General features: G+C 47.7%; 1 protein-coding gene across 2 annotated transcripts in view; it reads right to left on the bottom strand.

Annotated features, from left to right (window-relative positions):
• Nucleotides 1-5,386: 5,386 nt before the first annotated feature.
• The window catches only part of ago1 (argonaute RISC component 1), a 36,094-nt gene continuing 27,508 nt past the window's right edge, over nt 5,387-13,972 (bottom strand). For both annotated transcript variants that reach the window (XM_061239643.1, XM_061239635.1), the window contains exons 15-19: nt 11,621-11,815; nt 10,847-10,981; nt 9,217-9,318; nt 8,536-8,735; nt 5,387-8,042 (exon numbers count right to left, since the gene is read on the bottom strand). In XM_061239643.1, coding sequence (XP_061095627.1) covers nt 7,934-8,042; nt 8,536-8,735; nt 9,217-9,318; nt 10,847-10,981; nt 11,621-11,815 — 741 coding nt within the window. In that variant the 3' untranslated portion in view covers nt 5,387-7,933. The remainder of the gene's footprint in view (nt 8,043-8,535; nt 8,736-9,216; nt 9,319-10,846; nt 10,982-11,620; nt 11,816-13,972) is intronic.

Here is a 13,972-nt window from a genome sequence, read left to right as displayed (position 1 = left end):
CCCATTTTTCTGTCATTCAGAGCACATGAAAAGAAATTCACGACTTGACCGCCAAGTCTAATAACTCCTCGTGGACTAGCACAGTTGGCAGATAAGAATGTAGTGTGATTTAATGCCCTGGCGTAAGAAGCCAAGTTTTACAAGCTTGTGATGTTCTGCCCGTGACTTTTGCTTCACCAGAAGTGAAATAAGCAGGTTTATTTTGGCCTGCATTACTATGGCCTCCATCGGCAAAAACAATACAGTCACAAGGCTCATTTCCCACAATGCAATGGCAGAATGCCTCAACTCCAATGCATCAATTGATATCTGTTGTTACATATCACATTCAATAGTCCACTGTGGCGGTTGATATACGTATGTCTTTTTACTGTTTTAGTGTTAGGGGAAAATCTGGCCTTGAACATCCATGGATTTGCTTGGCTCACCATAATGCACTGTGGCCTTGGATATCTATGGCCCGGCTTGTTGGTAGTGTAGGCAGGTAGATCATTAGGCAGGTAGTTAGGAAGGCAGTGTAGGTAGGTAGATTATTGCATTTACAACATTACATTATTGGCAATAGGCAGATGCTCTTATCCATTACAGTTGATTAGACTAAGGAGGAGATGGTCCTCCCCTGGAGCAATACAGGGTTAAGGGCCTTGCTCAAGGGCCCAGTGGCTGATCTTATTGCGGCTACACCGGGATTAGAACCACCGACCTTGCGTGTCCCAGTCTTTTGCCTTAACCACTACGCTACAGGCCGTAGCCTGTATAATTACAATATACAATATATAGAATACTCACCTCAGCCACCACTAATGTCCCAACCTGGGTGATGCACAGCGGCCATTTTGCGCCAGAATGCTCACCACACATTAGCCGAGGTGGAGAGTGAGAGAAAAAAAGATTTGGCCAATTGAATCAGCGGATGATTAGGTGGCAGGTTGAAAGAGCCAGGGGTTTGGAATTCAGCCAGAACACTGGGGAAGCCCCTACTCCTCGCAAAGAGTGTCATGGGATCTTTTATGACCGCAGTCAGTCAGGGCCTCAGTTTAACATCTCATCCGAAAGGCAGCCTCTCCTACAGCACAGTGTCCCCATCACTGCAATGGGGCATTGGGATTTATTTGACCGGAGGGAAGATCGCCACCTACTGGCCCACTAATGCCACTTCCAGCAGCAACTTAGCTTTCCCATCCAAGTCCTAACCAAGCCCACACCCAGTTATCTTCAGCCGTTCGCCAGGAGTAGGGTGCATGATGGGATGGCTCCTGGCTGTTTGCTGCCTATACTGTGTGTACACATCACAGTCTCCGGAGAAGCTTTGTGCTCAGAGGAACAGAAACGTCTGTAGTCTTCTGAAAAGCAGAATATCAGCAATCAAGACACACCAAAACATTAAACTAAACAAAACAAAAACCAAAACAACAGCACTGTTACGCTCTGAGAACATATGGCTCTTTGGCCACGGGAAGGATACTCAGCGAGTCACACGCTGCTTTCTCTGTTGTTATTGTTTTTCTTATTCTTGCTTGGATATCATGAGCCATACGCATTAGTGTGTGGGTTGCTCGGGCTCATCCAGAAGGTATCAAAACATTTTTCTGGCCGTGAATTATGTGCTTTGACAGAAAACAGGAAGTGCATCTTTGTGCCCTTGCGTACAGTACAAATGCTGCCCATTCATGATGATTTTCCTGGTGAATTGGATTGGATGAGGAGCACAACCGCAATGTCGGGGAGATCCTCTGTGTCAGAGGTCCTCAACCCCACCCTGTGTGACCCCTGAGGTCTGCTGGCTTCTGTTTACACCCCAAAATCAGAAACCAGTTTAGACCCATGAAGCCTGGCAAAGAGACCCAGCTGTGTAATCAACCACTTTCATTGACACATACACTCATTGAGCACTTTATTAGGAACATTTTTACTTTATTACACCTACTTATTCATGCGATTATCTAATCAGCCAATTGTGTGATATGGGTCAGGAGCTTCAGTTAATGTTCACATCAGCCACACAATAAGTCTAATAAATACCTAATAAAGTGCTCAGTGAGTGTAAGTGCTATTATGGAAAGCCAGCTTACCCTGAGAGTCTCCAGCACCCTGGCAGCTTATGCATTTGGACCTTTATAGGAAATATAAATATTCCCGTAATTGTGCATTTTCATACTTATGCATTACATAATTTATTGAGTGTATATATTCAGTGATAACATAAATCGCTCTGGGTATTTTCCATCTCCTTGGAAACAAGAGGTGGGATGAAAGTAACACTCAATAAAGAATGTCGGATGTGTAAAAATAAACCTCATATTGTCATTCTGAGACCTCAGCTTCTGTGCTGAAGTAACTCCCTGCCTACGGAAATTCAGGTGCTCCGCTCTGTAATCCCCAAACTGGATGGGGCAGAAAGTAAACTTTCACTCACAGTATACTTGTGAAACTTTTTTCTATGATTTTGTACCACTTTCTGTAGTTCATACTACTCTCAGAAATTAGTTGCATAGTTCCCTTTACTTATTTTCCATATCATACAAGTATGGCTCTGTTTTGCTGCAGCCAGTCATCTGTTTCAGATTTAGGGAAATCAACCACGCATTTCCTGTTAGTCACATCCTAGAATTCCCTTTTCATCTTCCTGGATGAGTAAGATTTCGACTGGTTAAAGGGAGACTGTACAAAGTAATGTTTTGTTAAATATGCTTAGTTGACGGTCTTGCGCAATTGTGCGTAACTAGAATCTTTAGCTGAACACGTGAGCCGTTTCTAATCCTGCTTCTTTTTTTTTTTGCTTATTGCAAATGTGTATTTCTGTCAGCAAACAAAATCTCATTCCAGTTCAAATCACACATTAAGCAATTAGCTTTCCATCTTCTACCTCTAGACATGATTAGGGTTGCAGAGGTTGTAGCGGTATCATCATTAAACAGGCACAATATCCTCTAGCCAGACTATAATGTTTGTGTGTTTGTACTCTAATGGCAATCGAAGGAGGACCCTTCTAGAACTGCCATACTGCGATGGCCATTGCCCACAACTGTTTGGTGCAGCCATTACGAGGAAACAAGACAATAATGGCCGACGATAAGACTATAAAATAAAATAAGACCGAGACAACGGAACGGCAGGAGGTACCTGCCTTCAGGGCGGATAAACCGCACTCTCAACCAAACCCTGACGTGAGCGTTTCTCTGCGCCGTGTTCACAATTACCTCATTAAAGAAGAAAACCTTTCTCTGCATTACTGTGTGTGTGGGAGTCAGTTTTACAGGTTTTTTTTAGTCTCCTCTTGAATGCTGGCACTTTACACCTCCTCTACTCCAACACGGAGGGAAAGGTTGTTTGCTGATCCTGCAGATCCTAAAAAATGAAATTCACACGCTCGCGTTGATACCGGCTTATCGCTGATACGAGTCTGTTCCGAGAGAACACGAAGCAAACACTCGAAAAGCACCCACAGATCGTTGGCGATGGGAGTTTTTCCGAAGAAGCGTTCAGTTGAATGCAAGACCCTATCACACGGCAGTGGCCCGGGGGGTTAATTCTGGAAGAGGACGGGGGGAAGCATCAATGTCCCGATCCGATCCCCTGACCCGTAAAGAGGGGGCCGGTCGCTTGGTGCCTGAGCAGGGACTGCCCCCCAGTGGTCCGGGGCGGTGAGTGCGTGAGGCAACCCAGTCCATCCCAAAATCTAGAGCAGTGGTCTCAATCCTGGGGCCTTGTGGATGCTTGTTTTCATTCCAGCCTCAGATCTTGACTATATAATTATGACAATTATTTGCTGAATGAGGGTTTGCACATCATGTATATAACATGAAATATGTTGTTTGTTTTGTCTCAATAAAAACTGTTGCTTCTATTCTGTACTATGATGTTAAATGCATATCGCCGATCAGAATCAATTAATGCAGCACTGGTTGGAATTAAAACCTGCACACAAATGGCCCTCCGTGTCAACGAGTTTGCGACCGCTGATCTAAAGTCTGTCCAGGTGCACAACAAGGAAATGTGCATTAAATACGCATTAATCTCACGATTTACTGCAGGTTACAGTACTTGAACAAAATGAAACAGATGGGAGTGCGTGTGTGTGTGAATGTGTGTGTGTGTGTGTGTGTGTGAGAGAGAGAGAGAGAGCCACCGAGAATGAGAGAAAAAGAGATAATTATCCATTAACGGTTAATACGTATCTGAAAATAGAGCATGACAATTCTGGATGCACCTGAATTCAAGCCCTCAGGACACAGTGTAATTTAAGGCAATGAAAGCCCAAGAGCTCAGTCATGAATAAGTGCCCTTATCAGCTAATGAGAGTAAATCATCTTAACAAACAGACGAGAATCTCTTACCTGGAATATTGGGATGATGTAACTGCACGCGACACACATAAGAGAAACTAGATTATTGCTATCGGGCCCCAGAAAGGGACGAGGCTCTGGTCAGACCGCTGGACTCCACCTACTCTCTGTTCATTTGAATTTGGGTAGGGACACACGTTACCTGTGGAAAATGTGGACCGATCCCATGCCCGTGCGGATCCAGGATCAGCAGCAATGAATTTCAGACTTACTGCCTTTCGCAATCTCTTGCCACTTTCGAATGACCGTCTTCGCCCCGACGCGACACAGCAACCCCAAAACATCGCTTCCTTCAGGCCAGACAGGCGGCCATTTTGACCCGCTCTCCATCTTCACGGTCCTCGCCGATTTAATCTGTTCGGTGATTCCCAAACCTGTTCCTGGAGATCTACCGTCCTGTAGGCTTTCACTGCAACCCTAACAAAGCGCACCTCATTCAATAGCTAGAGCAGAACTGCCCAACCCTGTTCCTGAAGATCTACCGTCCTGTAGATTTTCACTCCAAATCTGTGCATTTGCCTACTTTTCAGTGTACGAGTCCTATACAAATGATGCACAATGTTGTGCACTGCTTGCCTTCATCAGTGTTTTCACACTGTTTACTGTGACAAATCGAGTGGCAAAAACGCTGTTTGCATTTCCTCAAATGTCACAGATGAAGTGTGCGCAATCTTTATACTTTTCAAATTGTCAGGTGTATCTTCTGGTTTACAATGATCACATATTGGTAAAATGCAGAGTGAAATATCAGTACAGGATTTCATACATGATATGTGTGTGTGCATGTGTATATATGCGTGTGTGCATAAAGAAAATGGGAAGCAAGACTAATAAAAAACAAATTTTATTACTTTTTTAAAAAATAACCCTCCCAAGATATCCCATACTATTCCATACAGAGCCAAGAGAACTAGTTTCCATATCCTTTTTCACTGATCTATCAGGAAGTGCTACGACAGGACCTCTCGTATTGCTTGGTTAGCCCAGCTGGAGACAGGAGTGCCTCTCCCCTCCTCCCCTCCTCCCCTCCTCCCCTCTCTACTCTAAAGGCAAGCGGCAGTCACTCCCCACCCCTTTAAAATTCTTTAAAAAAATGGTATGGTACATCGTTCAATGGTTGTGTCCGATCCGATGGAACGTCATTCCAAAAATGCGGGTGACGCAAAAAATGTGGAGACTGAACTGAGGATCTGTCGACGTTTGCATCAGGACTGGCACGAGGACGGGATAGCCGGAATTGCAAGGAGCAGCATTACCCTGCGATGCCCCCTTGAGAAGAACCCGTGGCACAACAAGGGGTCTCCAAGGGTAAATTTACAGGTTAAAGTCCGTGGCCACTGGGGACAAACCAATGGAAGTGTTTGAGGTGGAGAGGGCTCAAATCCGAGATCTCAAGCTTAAGTCCTGGAAAGATTTCTGTGATTTCCCTGTCAAACTGCCGCCAATTTAGGCATTTGAGTCAATTTTGGCCTAAGCCAGCCAGTGACATAAGTGCTGAACCACACCAAATACCAGCAGACACTGCAGCTCTCCAGGACTGGGGTTTGAGATCCCTGCTTTAAACATATATTTGTGATTGCGCTCCAGGAATGACATTTGAGATCCCACCTCTAATGCTAGCAAGAGCCTCCAGGACTGGAGTTTGAGATTCCTGCTCAAAACCTAGCAAAACCGCTCCAGCACTAGAGTTTGAGATCCCTCCTGGAACCCTAGCAAGAGCCTCCAGGACTGGAGTTTGAGATCCCTCCTGGAACCCTAGCAAGAGCCTCCAGGACTGGAGTTTGAGATCGCTCCTGGAACCCTAGCAAAAGCCTCCAGGACTGGAGTTTGAGATCCCTGCCCTAAACTTAATGAAACCTCGCCGGGAATGTGAGGTATTGACCCCTGGACATACCTGCCCCCTTCTAAATAGGCCCCGAAAATGTCACGGCTCATGGGACCCTGCTGTTAATCAGGAGTCTCGAACACGCACACGCGTGACAGAGCCTGCTGGGCTGCCGATGACGAAGGCGTGTGGATAGCCGCCCGTCCGTGCCACACGCCCAGTTCTGTGATCGGCGATGGAACACAGCGCACCTGCGGGCGTGTGACGGGACAGGTGGGCTGTCAGGTTCAGCGCCCCTAACACTGGGCGTGGCCGAGCAGGAAAGTGCTGATGAGGGACAGGAACACAACCATAGTGTTTGTGTGTGTGTGTGCATGTGTGTGTGTGCGTGCGTGTGTGTGTGTATATCTATATGTATGTGTGTTGCTAAGGAGGGGCAGTCTCTCCAAGAAGTGGACAGAAAAGGGAAAATGGGTCCAGTACTTGATTTGCTTGTGTTCAGGTGCATGGGGGCATTGCATAACATGTTCCATTGGTGTATGTCATGTACGTGTGAGTGTGTGTGTGTGTGTGTTCTTGTTTCGACAGCGTGCGAGTGTGTCCAGCGAACACAGTGGAAGCATTAAGTCTCGGCCCTAAGATGGAATTTAAAAAAAGACCCCTTTACATCACTAAGTGCACAGCCAATCAGGCGTGGCATAGAGCACCATGAACAGGAAGTGGAGGACCACTCCCGTTTGGGGGTGGGGGGTGGAGGATGGTGGGGTGGGGGGCGTGGCATAATACTGACATTAAGAGCTGAGTAAAAACCCCCCCACCCCCTCCAGAACACACAGGACCCCTCCCAAAGTGTCCGTTTTCACATTTGCAGGTGCACCGTTGGTACCAGAGTTTGGCTGGTCTCCGTTTAGTGCTTTCTGAGGCCCGGTTCGGTCCAGTACGGTCGGCTGCATGTTTGCGTGGGCATAATCGCTAGTCCTGTCACCCCCCCCCCCCACTCTCTACCTTTGCTAACTCTCTCTCTCTTTCTCCCCGTCTACGCGAGTAGCCCTACCTCCCAGCTGTGGATGCTACGCTCACGTAAGGCACGCTTTCTTTAGTGTCTACAGCTCACTACGTCTGCTTATTCCCTCCGTCTCTCCTCCGTCTCTCCATCCCTCCATCTCTCTCTCACCTCAGGCCGCGGTGCTACCGTCGCGAGCCGAAAGCAGGGTGCACTCAGTCTAAATGCTACCGCTAAGTGGTAATGTACCAAACCTCACATTCTTCAAGGCCATTTAAAAAGAAAAAATTAAAATTACAAATGAAAAAATAATAATAATAATAATAATAATAAAAAATAAAAAAAAACATTTAAAATAATATAACAATATAATGTCAATTAAGAGCATTTGAGAGTTGTGGTTGTTTTCGTTTTTTCTTTTTAAAAAAAGTGTCCTTTCTTGTGTGGGGCGCGGATGAGTAAGAGGCAGCATTGCAGTGGCAGTTGAGACCTTGTGACCACCTCTTCCTCTTCCTCCTCTTCCTCTTCCTCTGTATTGCATACATACATGTGTGTGAAGATAATATACAATAATGCACATTTAAAAACAACAACAACAACAGAACAAAAAAATTAATGTACAAGAGCAGTTCGGGGGTATAAATTCCTCTCTGCTTCTGGAGGCAGTTTTGGGGTGTTTTGTGTTGTCAGGAGAGGGACTCTCCTGCATGGTCCCGGGGGGTGTTGGGGATGGTCTGAGGTTTTGTCAGGGCGCGGCGCTCAGGCGAAGTACATGGTGCGTAAGGTGTCGTGGTGAATCTGCACCGCCTTGGCCAGAGCCTGGGGGTCTCGCCCGTTACTCTGTCCCGAGACGTGGCTGCCCTCCCCGCTGTGGGCACAGCAGAGCAGAGGGTCAGGGAGAAACCCACACGCTACACGCTACATGCTACACGCTACACACAACATGCTACACACTACAAAGAACACATAAAGTACTACACACAACACGCTACACACTACATGCTACACACTACACACTACACGCTACACACTACGCAAAGCACAGCACTGTACAGGCAGCATAGAACCCTCTATGTTACACACACTTACGCACTAGCATGTTATACGCTACACACTATACATAGTACGCCATTTGTTACCTGCAACACACAGCACTCTACACACTAATAACACTACACAACAAAACTCTACACACTAATAACACTATACACAACACTCTACACATTAATAACACTATACACAACACTCTACACATTAATAATACTATACACAACACTCTACACACTAATAACACTATACAACAACACAACACACTAATAACTCTGGCTGTGACCCCTCTCCTCCCCGCCCCGCTCTCTCACCTGTCGTGCTCCTTGTCCACCAGGTGGTAGCGGGCTCTGAAGGCCACGAGCCGGGCGTAGTAGGCGGGGGCGGGGATGGAGACGGAGCGCGTGCAGCGCACGTAGGTGTGGCACAGCTGGTAGGTGAGGATCTGCAGCTCGTCGGCTGTGAAACGGTTGTCGTCCCAGAGAACGTAGTAGTGAGAGGGCCGACTGGTGCCCTGCGGGGGGGGGAGGGGGTTATAACACAGTTATAGCACAGCTTATGACTTCATTCCAATTGCCATTCCAAACCGTCAGTTAAGCCATTTCAAAATGGCCGCCACAATGTCCCTGAGAAGGAAAGAGTGACTCCAGAGATCGGGACGTTCACCTCCCAAATAACAAGGCGACAACACAGTTAGTGCACACTTCCATGTACTCCTTTCAAAGACCCACAGCCCAGATACAAACGGCAGACTTAATTCCAACTGACATTCTATCTATTCAAACTATCAGTAAAGCCATTTCAAAATGGCCCTGAAGACCGGGCCATTCTCTTTCAAGAAACATAGATCCTTGGAGGGTGGCTATTTTAACGGGAAAAATCTACAGCTAGGACCTACACACAAAAAATCAATTTATACAGCTTGATATTTTCCAGAGCAGTTCAGGGTGAAAGTACCTGAGCTGAAGGGTACAGTGGTATTGAGCCTCACTCACCTGTATGCCCGCGTGACTGCACAGGTAGAAGTCGAACTCAAAGGGGTGAGTGATGCTGGTATCAACCGTGGTGCCTGCTGGGATATTTCCACTCTTCCCAATCTGGGAGAGGGAGAGAGAGAGAGAGAGAGAGAGAGAGAGAGGGAGAGAGAGAGAGAGAGAGAGGGAGAGAGAGAGAGAGAGAGAGAGAGAGAGGGGGAGAAGAGAGTGAGAGAAAGAGAGAGGGACAGAGGGAGAGAGGGCGGACAGAAAGAGAGAGTGAGAGATAGAGCAGGAGAGAGAGGGAGAAAGAGAGGGGGAGGGAATAGAGAGAGAGCAATATCCGTTAAGGATTCACATCCAAAAACAGAACCTTAAGCCCACATTTTGCTTCAACTGTAAGTCGCTCTGGATAAAAGCATCAGCTAAATGACTGAACAGGTAATTCATGTCTACAAACACGGTGCAACCCTCTCAATTTGTGGGTAGCAGGTATCGTCACTGCACACAAGTTGCTTCACTAACACGCCGTTTCCACTGAATCGTTGTGACATTTCCCCTTTCCTGTGCGTAATATCGTCCTGACCTGGGCGAGTCACATGACACCTGTAGTCCTACACACAACCCCCGCCCCCATGCCGAGAGTTCCTAATTTAGACCGTTGCCATCTGTCAACGAGAACACGGCCTACCCAGTCCTGCTGCTCGGGTGTGTCAGACCGCCTTCAATTAAAAAAACACGCCTTCCTTATGCCACCGTGTCAGCCAAAAAGGGTGTCTTCACCGTGTCAGACAGACACTGAGAGGACCCGCCAACGTTCCCCGAAATCCCCGTCGGCCGGGGCGCCACTCGAGACGCGCGTTACGCTGGAGGGAAACGCCGAGGAAGCGATCAGGGACACAACGCTCTACACGGGCACACAGGTACACCAGACTCACAGAGCCAGTTCAGTGGCCAGTTCAAAGAACCCCTCTCAGCTCAACGCCTGTTATCGCGATGTTCAGTCGATGTTGTGATCACGGTGACAGACGCTCGAATGGCTTGTCAACGTTTCTGAATTCCCTGCAGTTACTCAAGGCTTCTCAGCAGCACGGACGCGCGTTCACACGAGGGGGGACGTCGGGAAGAGTAACGACGATTCAGGATTCAGACGGAGGACACGACGCTCCACACAGGCACACGAGGCTCACAGACGCAGTTCAAGTGAATTCAAACGGGCTGTTACGGTCGTTAAAAACAAACTTTGCCAGAGCAGAGTACCCTGGTTCATAGCAGACCTGGGTCAAATACATACTGTAATTATTTTGTAATCTAATATTTTTCTGAGTGCGATTGATCTTGTAGGTTCATTCTTATTTCATAGGTTCCAATACAGCAGACAAGCTCAGTAAAGCGCTGAAAAGTATTTGAATCCAAAAGAATTACGGTACTTGACCCAGGTCTGGTTCATAAGACTCATAAGACTCTCAAATCTACATCCCTCTCCCTTTCTCCATTCCTCTCCGTACCTCTCCATCCCTCTCCCTTTCGCCCTCTCTTTCCCTCTCTCCCCGTGTGTGAAAATCGAAGCGAAATTCACCGAGGCCCGTTGAGTCACTGTGGGCCGGGCGTGGCACACGGGCGTGGCACACGGGCGTGGCCCGGGACTCACCCGCTCGGACTTGTCGGCACAGAACAGGCGGGTGTGGTGGCGTTTCTGCACCACGATGTAGGTGATGCCCGGCTGGTAGTCCTTCTCCAGCTTAATGCAGGCGTCTCTGATGGCCAGCAGCTCGTAGTGAAGGATCTGAACGGGGGGAGGAGGACAGGTTATAACACAGTTACAACAGGGTTACCGGACAGTTAATGGACTCTCTCCTTTCAAGTCCTTTTAAAAGTCCCACTGGCCTAGATTCAAGATGGCCGCAGACTGGCAGTTAAACTGTACATTAAAATGGCCGCCACCTCAGTGTCCCTGAAACGACACCAGAAATCTTCAGGTTCTTTCAACCTTGAAACAAATCCTGACCATTTTTGTCCATTCCATACATTCTGATCTAGGATCACTTTTGAAGGGAATCAGCAATATACAATGTGGAACTGAAGCCTACATTGCCAAAATTGTATTATCTTTGAGGGCAGCCGAAAGTTGATGGTTCAAGCCCTGGGGAAGCCACAATAAGATCCACAAAGCTGACTGGACCTTGAGCAAGGCCCGTAATGCCACATTATTCCAGGGGGGATTGTCCCCTGCTTAGTCTAATCTACTGTCTCTTTGGATAAAAGCATCAGCTAAATAAGAAATTATTATAATTATTATTCTTATTTACCAGTTTAGGTTAGGTTTTTTGTTTTAGTTCTTGGAGTTATAGATATTCAATGAATATGACAACCCAACCCCCCTGCCATCCCCTGAACCCCCCCCCCACCCCCCCACCCCCCTTACCTGGGGCAGCTGTCCCTCTGGGACCCCGTCCCTGTAGAAGATGATGCGGGTGGGTTTGAAGCGGGTCGACTTGTAGAACTGGATCAGCAGCTCCCGGACCATGAAGGAGAGGTCCTCAATGATCTCCTGCCTGGGCCTCTGGACCCGAACCGTGGCGCAGTACCGGCTGGGGTGGGCGTCCATGCTGCCCACCACCTGGGGGAGGTAGGCAAACAGCGCGTCAACCACAAACTACTTAGTCATTAGTTTAGGAACGATACAAGCATACATAGTGAGCAGAATAGGCCGTTCAGACCATCTAGAACATAATAACATACGGTAAGAATGCATAATAAGGAGAACAGGCCATCCAGTCCGGCGAGAACATGAAAACATAAGACATAATGAGGACAATACCGCGTGAGGCAGTGGATTGTGACAAACGAAACACGTGGATTTTCCGTCAGAGCGACCTTCAACCTGAAACTAAGTGGGTTCTCTCCAGACTAGCCAAGATAAGAAATTGACTTGCGTCAAAAGATCTATTGAACGCCACATATAATGGCCCATTTCAAAAACCGTCGCCCACGAGAGGTAAAAAAAAAAAAATAATAATAATAATAATAAACAGACAAAAGAAGCCCAGATAACAACAGATAACAACAGATGGACATCCCTGAAAACATAACGTTACCGCCCACTGTCTTGGCCAAAGGGTCGTATAAATATTTTGCGGTAATAAGCGATGCCTGGGACCGTGTTTTTCGGTGTTTTTTTTTTTCCCTGCCAGGTGACGCAGTGCGTCCTGATGCCACGCGTCCTCGTGGGCGGGGGAGCGGGGGAGCGAGGGAGGAGAGGTGAAGAGGCCGACGGTTATGAAAGGACGAGGGGCGGAGGGAAAACGGCACAGATAACGAGACGGAGGACAAGAACGGAGGGAGGAGAAAAGAACGGGGGAGAGGTCAAACGAAAGCGTGAAAATGAATTTCTTTTACAAAATAAGGGGATTTCCTGATGAGAAGACGGAGATTTTGTGGTTGTTTTACTCACTGGAGTTAATTTATTTAACAACATTGAACAGAACAACTGAAGAGGGAAATTACACTTGAGTCATTATAGCGTAGCAAATTTCATTTTTCATTTCAGATTCATTTTTTAAAAGGGGAAAGAGACACATTCATTTGAATGTTTTTTTTTCCGGTTTTTTTTTCAACAAAAAACAATGACCCCACACACAGAAACACACAACGACACACAGGCACACAGAGACACACACACAGGATGAGACACACACACATACAAGCACACACACACACACGATAAGACACACACAGACACACAGACACACACAGACACAGAGACACACACACAGACTCACACACAGACTCACACACAGACAGACACACACACACACACACACACACAGACAGACAGACACACACACACACACACACGACACACACACACACACACACACACAGACAGACAGACAGACACACACAGACACACACACACACACACACACACACAGACAGACACAGAGACACAGACACACACACACACACACAAACACACACAGACAGACACACACACACACACACAGACAGACACACACACACACACACACACACAGACAGACACAGACACACACACACAGACTCACACACAGACGGACACACACACACACACACACACAGACAGACAGACAGACACACACACACACACACACACACAGACACACACACACACACACACACAGACAGACACACACAGACACACACACAGACGCAGACACACACACACACACAGACAGACACACACAGACAGACGCGCACACACACACACACACACAGACGCAGACACACACACACAGACAGACGCACACAGACAGACGCATACACACACACACACACACACACACACACAGACAGACACACAGACACACACACAGACACACAGACACACACACACACACACAGACACACAGACACACAGACACAGACACAGACACACACACACACACAGAACACCAGTCCTGTCCCGTTACAGGTTGTTTTGCGCTCCCTCGCACCCCTGTAACAGCCCCTCGCTGACCGCGCCCCGGACAGGGAGAGGCAGCCGAACCGGAGAGGACCCTCCCCTGCGTCAGCCCCACTCCCCCGGACTTCCTGTTCCCCCACCTGACTCTGACCGTCAGCACACCCACACACCCACACCCTCACTGCCTTCCACCCACTCCCACTCACCAACACTCTCTCTTCCTGCCTCTCTCTCTCTCTCTCCCTCCCTCAAACACTCCCTCTTTCTGCCTCGCTCCCTCTCTCACTCACTTCCTTACTCTCTCATTCTCTCTCTCTCGTTTTCTCTCTTGCT

The sequence above is a fragment of the Conger conger genome, chromosome 1 (genome assembly GCF_963514075.1).
Source record: "Conger conger chromosome 1, fConCon1.1, whole genome shotgun sequence".
NCBI classification, from domain to species: Eukaryota; Metazoa; Chordata; class Actinopteri; order Anguilliformes; family Congridae; genus Conger; species Conger conger.
The sequence above is the reverse complement of the archived record's forward strand: the minus strand, read 5'-3'. Positions and strand labels throughout refer to the sequence as shown.